Source organism: Coenobita brevimanus, chromosome 95 (genome assembly GCF_032717465.1).
Source record: "Coenobita brevimanus isolate Jiangsu-jjx chromosome 95, ASM3271746v2, whole genome shotgun sequence".
NCBI lineage: Eukaryota > Metazoa > Arthropoda > Malacostraca > Decapoda > Coenobitidae > Coenobita > Coenobita brevimanus.
Window position 1 is genome coordinate 32,647,137 of NC_137048.1, and position 8,704 is coordinate 32,655,840.

Here is an 8,704-nt window from a genome sequence, read left to right on the forward strand (position 1 = left end):
TGGTCGAATAGTTATGATACTCTTCCATGGTATTCTAGAAGTTTGTTGGTTTCTGAAATTACCTCACTGGTTTTCAGAAGTCAGTGTTCAATGTCTCGCTATTTTTCTATACTGAGTGGACCAGAATTTATGTCCGCAGTCGTACATTTCGTCAATAATTCTTCAGTGCGCATTCCCCGCGAAACAAAGTGATGCCACGAACGATGGATATTACATTAAATCCATCAGTCCTATCCCATGTTAGTCGCCCTCCATTACTGAGGATGTATTTTTTTTCTTTCTAGCGAGATCTTTCCTAACACATTAAAAAAAAAATGTTACTATCATTACCTGCACGTTCACATTCAATTAACTAACTCAGCCTTCCTGGAACATCACGATATGTAATAATAACCACTTAGGCTATCACCAAACCCCTCCTATGTACCGGTAACACTTTTTGGACGAGTGTATATGTTCTCTCAGGGGACAGTGTAGTAGAGGAGGATGCAGGCAGCACGACAGCTAGTGGTTCGGGGCGGTTCCAGCCTACGAAGTGTGGGCAGAATCGGCGGATGTGTGGAGTGCAGAGCCGGGTTCCCCATCCTCGCCTCCTCATCTTCCCTCCCTCGCCTCCCCCACACCAACACCATGTAAGTCCCTGGCTCTATGGCTCTAAGTTCAGTTTAAGCATCAGATGGGCGGCACAAATTAAGGAATCTAAGTGCCAGCAATTAAAATCAGAAATCACCCGCGAGGTTCGTCAAGTGCCAGAAATTAAAAATCATCAGAAATCACCCCCTAAGTTCATCAAGTGCCCCCCCCTCCCCCCAAAAAAAAAAATAATAATAATCACGAGAAATCACGCCCAAGGTTTAGCACTGTTCCATCACCCTTTACCAACTGCGTGTTCTGGGAATGGTGAGAACAGTGCTAGCCATTAAAAACATGCTTCGGCCTGGGATGGTACTAGGGTCCCTTAATGCACACAGCCACTTATTTCTATTACTACTTTATTTAACAGGTCGTCCTCTCTGGTGCCAAATCTCAAAAAATCCCTCAAGGCATATAAGGCACCCAAATGAAGCTTACTATGCCCAACCATTTTCATCTATTCATCATTTCTGTATCTCTGGTGTTAACACTTAATCTGTTCTCTGGTGTTAAAGCTTAATTTGTAAAGATTTTGGACGCGTCAAAAATAGGCTGACCTGCAGAGATGTAATTTCCTCTGTGCATCTCGTGTTTACTGAAGTAGTGTTTCCCATCACTTAATTTGGCCTCCCTCTCTTATCAGCCCGTGTATGTGCTGCATCAAGAAGTCAGCCACGTCCATGCATTAGGGTGGGTGGGGAACTCAAGTGGAGGAAAGTTTGTCGTTATTCACTCTGGCTACTTATGCATTTATTTATATAATCATTTATTTACGATATAATATGGTTTCTTACTTTCCTTTTATCTCCTTAGAATTAACAGATGATATTGCTAACTGGATGATGTCTGCGAGGCTCATGACTTTTTTTTTTTTTTTTAACTGATCGTCGTCGGAATCATTTAACTTCATAGGTTATATGACGGAGATTTTCGAGAACATTGCATAATCAGAAAAAAGCCAAAATTTTGAGGGACTGAATGGTGAGTGAATGAATGCGTGGTACTGGGTACTGCGCTGAGTGTTTAAAATGCAGGCCAGTTCATTTCTCGGTTCTTTTGATGATGATGATGATGATGATGATGATGACAACTTTCTTCCTATTTCGCCAAGTTTATTATAAGTTTACCGAGTTGCTGACGAAATACAACTAAGTTCTGTGGAGTTAGGCAAAGTTCCTTGGCCCTATGGATAGACTTCCCTTTAGAACCCATAAAACACATTTGAGTGTAAACCATAGTAGACCTGGCTACATCGATATTATACACTCTCACAATCAAAACAAATGACTATTATGTAAACAAGGGTAATAGTACACAGTGCAAGAACTGTGGGAAGGACGGGCAGGTGGGAAGCTGCTGTCCAAATACAAAATAAAACAGTTCACAGGTACTGCCATATGTGTGTACAGCTGCACAGGATAGAGAATATTGCTGTCAATCTTTGCCATGTTGCAGAGTGCAGGGTGTGTGTGCAGGAAGGAGATGTGGGGAGATGCAGGTAAACACGAAGGCAGGTGTGTCCCGGCGGCCATCACCTTCCCTCACAGTCACCAGTGCACACCCCCACCCGCACCTTCCCATGATCCAGGTGGGTGGGGTCGATGCATATTTAACCCCCTGAATCCGGATGACGTATCTTTTATTTTACTCTTGCTATTTACAAACAATTTTATTCATCTAGTATAGAAGGGGTTAGAGAGGGCTGGCTCCGATTTTTTCTAGTTCCAAAATTCTTTTCTACAACGAATAATACTGACTAGGGGTTGTATGAATAAAAAAAAAAAAAAAATGCGTCCCCGGAGTGAAGTACTTAACCCTTTCCTGATGCCATTTTTTGAGGATATTGGAGATTCTTGAGTGTTTCCCCGCCATTTTGTTCACCGAGAAAGTGTTACGTGTTGCAGGTGAGCTGGGAGGAGGGCGAGAGCACAGAGTACCCTTACGTGTGGCTGCGAGATAACTGCCAGTGTCCCTCCTGCTTCCACTCCGTAGCTTTGGCCCGCATCTTCCGACTGAGTGACCTCCAACTCTCCGTCCGTCCTTCACAAGTACAAGTATGGCTCTTCCCCCCTTCTTTGCCTGTCGAGTCCATGATCAATTAACTCTCTGTCTCTTCCTCCTTTCTGCGCTTTCCGATTCAACGTCCTCTACCTCTCTATCAGTCACAAGTGCAGATATGTCTCTTCCTGCCTTCTGTACCTTCTGACTCCACAGCCACTATCTCTTTATCTCTCTGTCACATGTGCAACTATGTCTCTTCTTCCCTTCTCCACCTTCTGATTCCACGACCTCCATCTCTGTCTGTCACAAGAGCAGAATTGTCTCCTCCATCCTTCCCCAATTCCATGACCTCTATCTCTTCATGTCTCTGTCACACGTGCAATTATTGTCTCTTCTTCCCTTCTCCTTCAGTTTAGTTTGTATTTGGATTGTTAATGGGCCTCTTACACTCAGGCGCCCCCGTGACTCCGCCTCATTAACCACTGATTAAGTTCGAAATTAGCCGTCACATCGCCAACCACAGCCACAGGTGAAATTTCTCCCACTCAGTCTTTCCACATGAGATAAATAGCCTACATAGCGATATCATATTTCCCGGACGATAAACGCTAAACTTTTCATATTTCCCGACACTAAACTTAGCACATTTCCCCGACGACGAACGCTAAACTTAGCATATTTCCCCGACGATAAACACTTAACTTATCATATTTCCCCGACGACAAACGCGAAACTTAACATATTTCCCGACGATAAACACTTAACTTAGCATATTTCCCCCCACCATAAACGCTTAACTTAGCATATTTCCCCCCACCATAAACACTTAACTTAGCATATTTCCCCCCACCATAAACGCTTAACTTAGCATATTTCCCCGAAGATAAAGGGCTGACTTATCACGTTTTTTTTTTTTTTTTTTTTTTTTTTTAATGATAACTACACCGCGGCTACGCTTACACTGCCTGATATCTGTCTCCGGTCAAACCTCTTTATTCATTTATTTATTTATTTATTTTCTGGAGGACGTGATAACAAAGCATCTCTAGTTCATTATCACAATCTATGGGTATTCTGATTATACGGCCAAACAGTTATTGCCAACACCTCCTGCTGTTAAACCGTCTTTGCAGTGTGAGATCTTGCTGCAAAACTGCCTTGGCACTGTAAGATCTTGCTGTATACATTCCTGGCACTGTAGGATCTTGCTGTGTATCTTCCTGGCACTGTAAGATTTGGCCGTATATTTTCCTGGCAGATCTTGCTGTATATTTTCCTGGCACTGTAAGATCTGGCTGTATATTTTCCTGGCACTGTAAGATTTGGCTGTATATTTTCCTGGCACTGTAAGAGTTGGCTGTATATTTTCCTGGCACTGTAAGATTTGGCTGTATATTTTCCTGGCACTGTAAGATTTGGCTGTATATTTTCCTGGCACTGTAAGATTTGGCTGTATATTTTCCTGGCACTGTAGGATCTTGTTGTATATTTTGCTGGCACTGTGAGATTTGGCTGTATATTTTCCTGGCACCGTGAGATCTTAACCAACACTCGTGCCCCCTTCAGGTGGGTGACGGCGGGGGCAGCGTGGAGGTGACGTGGCAGGACGGACACCTAAGCTCCTTCCCCTCGGCGTGGCTGCACCAGAGGGCCTTCTCCGAGGATCACCAGCGCCAGCAGGAGATCTACAGGTAAGGGTAGGAAGGAAGGAAAGAAGGAAGGAAGGAAGGATGGAAGGAAGGGCGTCTTGTGGCCTCCTTCATTTTCTTCAGGTAACCCACTGAGACCGATGATGTTTGGTGGACTGCAGAAGGGCTATTTCAACCTGCGGCGCCAATAATAACAATAATAATAACGAATAAGTTTTTAGAGCCTGGTGATGGCAGCAAGAGGGGAGCAGGGGGCGTGGGTCATTATGTGGACCACGGCTAAGATTGGCGCGACCCCGAAAAATGTTAAGAACCGCTGCTGTATTGTTATATCGTTCTCTCTCTCTCTCTCTCTCTCTCTCTCTCTCTCTCTCTCTCAGTTATATTGCACTCTTCATTATATTACTATCTACCTCTCCGTCTGTTATACTGCCGTCCTTCTCTCTATCGATTATATTGCTCTCTAATCAATTATACTGCCCTCTCTATGTCCATCAGTTATAGTGCTCTCTCTAACTACTATATCACTCTCTCTAACTTTCTATCTACGATAATGCTCTCTCTATCTCTCTCCTACGCTGCACCACTACCCTGCCTTGCCTTGGTCGTGCAGCGTCTGAGATAAACTGCACAATATGCTTTCAGTGTTCCACGAGTCTTCTGGGGATCCGAACTATCCGAAACTTTCCCGAAAGCTTCATTCACATCCCTACTCAAGGACGACCAAGCCCTCCTCGACTTCCTGACGCAGTTCGAGGCCCACGGTGTCGGCCTGGTCTCAGACGCCCCCAGGAACACCGGTCAATTGCATGTCCTCGCACCAAGAGTTGGACACCTGGTTCCCTCGCACTATGGGTAAGCCCCCCCCCCCTCTCTCTCTCTCTCTCTCACACACACAGTCACACACATCTTGCACCGTCCACTAGCACCTCATGACTTCTACTGTATAATAAAACCAGTGATAAATTAGTTTCCTCTCATTGGCTTAGTCACTATATTTACTGAAACCAGGTCAGACAAGGAAACTAGAAGGTAAATTATTAACTGGAGCCGATAATCAACTTTCTTCTACCTTCTAGCTGACACCAAAGTTAGGGCCTGAACAGAAGGACACACAGACAAACACCTACAAAGACTGACGCAACCAAACATTATATACATCTGTCTGCTTGGATGGACATGGAGACAGACAGACAGAGAGACATGCACAAGGACAGACGTGATCCAACATAAAATATCCCTCTGTGTGAACGGTGATACAACATTCTGGACAGACGGACAAAGAGACAGACAAACACCCACAAAGACAGACATGATCAAGCATAATACATCCATCTGTGTGAACGGTGATAAAACAGTCTGGATAGATGGACATAGAGGCAGACAGACACCTACAAAGACAGACGTGACCAAACATATATCTGCTTGCGTGGACGGTGGTAAAAAATTCTGGTCACATCTCAAACGCGGAGAAAACAAAATGTGCCTCAGGAGACGCCATTAACTGAGTCACACGTTTCTTGCTTCATCACTTTATATGTAAGAGGTCCAGCTGACCCCTGGCATCTATAGCTTATGCCTTACAAAGAAACCTAACATTCTGCAGAGAGATCTTACAGAGATATCTAATGTTTTGCAGAGATATCTTAGAGAAATCTTATGCCTTACAGAGAAATCTGATACTTTGCAGAGAGATCTTACAGACAAACCTTATGCCTTAATGAGAAACCTAATACTCTGCAGAGGGATCATACAGAGAAATATACCTAATATTTTGCAGAAAGATCTTAAGAGAAACCTTATGCCTTACAGGGAAACCTTATGCCTTACACAGAGACCTAATACAGAGAGATCTTACACAGAGAGGTTATGCCTTACAGAGAGAGAGAGAGAGATCTAAAGAAACCCAAAGCTTACACCAGGGATAGTCAACTGGCGGCCCGCGAGACAATCCGGCCCTTGAGCGGTGTTTGCATGGCCCTTTGCCCGACTCAGAAGAATGAAAATAAACAAATGAACAAGCATAAAGCAGAAAGTTTTGCGTTTTTCATTTTACTGATGCATTTAGCGGAAAATATAAACGAAATAATATATGACTTTCTCGTTTTTTTCTGTGCATAAGTCTTCAGATAGGGGGGAAAAATACAGGTAAAATAATGTACGGACCTTTTGTTAATCTGAGTTTCATAATTCGGCCCAACTTCTAGAGCAGTATAGCCCTGCCTTACAGAGAAATAACAGAGATCTCACACAGAGAGTTCATGTCTTACACATAGATCTTACACAGAAACCTTATGCCTTACAGAGACACCTTCCACGTGATGACCAAGTCTGACCCCAGCAACCTCGCCTACACTAGCGGGACGGTGGACCTTCACTGTGACCTGCCCAGCCGCTCCGCCAAGCCAGAGGTGACGATAAAAACACTATACTCCTTTTACTCTAACCTGGCCAAAAAACTGCCATCTCTCCGTCTTGAATGCTAAGCTGGATTACCACTATGATGCTTGTCACGTAGAAAAACTAGGGAGGGGATGTGGGGCCGAAATACTGTCTTTTGTATAATAAAATAACACTAGAATATCATGTTAGTGACGAAGACGCGCCATGGAGAGGAAGTAGAGCCGTAGTACTGTATTTTTTCTCCCACTGAATTACGTGTGATAAGCTGCAATAGGACGAAAACCTGGGCCAAGTTAAGGTGAAAGAACTGACGTTTTGAAACATGTGATCTCATTCAGGCAGTGTGGCTATATCATGGACAGTCAGTAGATATGCTTCTTTACCATCACCATCACCACCACGATTATCAACATCATTAATATCGTTGCCATCACCGCCCCCACCACCACCCACCACCACCATCACCATCATCACCATCACCACGATCATCAAAGTCACCACCACCAAGACCACCACCACCACAGTCATCATCATATCATCCACTGTCAAAATCACCGGCACCAACATCATCATCATCCTCTCCTAACACCCACAGATCCAGCTCCTTCACTGCATCATCCAGACCACAGAAGAAGGCGGTGAAAACATTCTCTCAGACGGCATCCACGCAGCTGCCAGATTTAAGAAAGACCACCCAAGCAAGTTCCACCTTCTGTCCACCACACCTATCGAATTCTGCGACAGGGGGAACGACGAGGGATACGAGTTCCACATCGTTGCACGGAAGCCGGTTATTGTGTAAGGAGGAGGGTTTTGTGTGTGTGTGTGTGTGTGTGTGTGTGTGTGTGTGTGTGTGTGTGTGTGTGTGTGTGTGTGTACAACATAGTCAAACATAGTGCCTTCAGAACCAATACCCAAGAATTCGCTGTACATGGCAAGGATCATGAGTGAGAGAGAGAGAGAGAGAGAGAGAGTAACCTATTTCACCCAATTCTCCCTCCGCCAGCCTGGACTACCGTGGCGAGGTGAAGACAATCAATATGCACACTATGTCTCGCAGTTCCTACATAGGCGCTAAGGCGGAGGATGTGGAGGCGTGGTACGATGCTCTCATGTCCTTTAACGCGTACCTGCACGACCCCAAGAACTCATTTTGCTACAAGATGAAGGAAGGTGAGGACATGGATGGGTGAAATTAAGCCTACCCTACACACTCTCGGCCACACAATTGTCCTTAATCATTCTACCTAACTCTCGGTCATCTCCTACTCCTCCTCCTTCTTCAGGTGACATACTAGTGATAGAAAACCTGCAACTACTACTACTACTACTAGCACCACCACCACCATCTAACTCCCCCCCGTCCTCTACCACCACCACTACCACCTAACCCTCACTCTTTCCTCCCCTCCCGCAGGCGATATCCTAGTGATGGACAACATTCGCCTCCTCCACGGCCGCAGCGCCTACAAAGCGGCAGGGACGGGCAAGAGGCACTTGGAGGGGGGGTACTGGGCCTGGGCTGAAGTGGCATCCAAGAGACGCCTGTTACAGCAAAACCTGGGGCGTGTGTAATGTTTTCTTTTGTAACGCACTGGTGAGGGGACTGATAATTACATGCTGGAAACCTTGTAACTTATTCTTGTAACGCACTTAGGGACTGTAACACACTCTTATAAACACTGCGGGGACTGTAACACGGGAGGGGAGGCTGATATTATCCTGTGAGTCACGTAACACATTTTTGTAACACACAGGAGAGCTGTAACAATGAAGTGGGGGTCTGTAACATGCTAGAGCTTTGTAACACACCTTTCTAACACACTGGGGAGTTGTAACACCAGAGGGGAAGTCTGTAACACGAAAAGGGAGGCTTATAGTATGCTACGGTTCTTACAACACTATAACACATTGGAGGCGGGATCTGTAACACGCGGGGAGCCGTAAAACACCTTCTTGTAACACACTGGGAGATTACAACACGGGAGGGAAGGGCGAAAATATGCAAAACTAAAAAA

The 8,704-nt window shown here is 45.0% G+C and overlaps 1 protein-coding gene across 1 annotated transcript; it reads left to right on the top strand.

The window, feature by feature from the left end:
* Positions 1-486: 486 nt before the first annotated feature.
* Positions 487-8,261, top strand: LOC145413278 (gamma-butyrobetaine dioxygenase-like). Its single transcript, XM_080283007.1, has 9 exons — positions 487-632; positions 2,089-2,221; positions 2,538-2,687; positions 4,201-4,325; positions 4,929-5,138; positions 6,589-6,694; positions 7,282-7,484; positions 7,693-7,859; positions 8,104-8,261. The coding sequence occupies exons 1-9, from the start codon at positions 487-489 to the stop codon at positions 8,259-8,261; spliced, it is 1,398 nt and encodes a 465-aa protein (XP_080139133.1).
* The last annotated feature ends 443 nt before the right edge of the window (positions 8,262-8,704 follow it).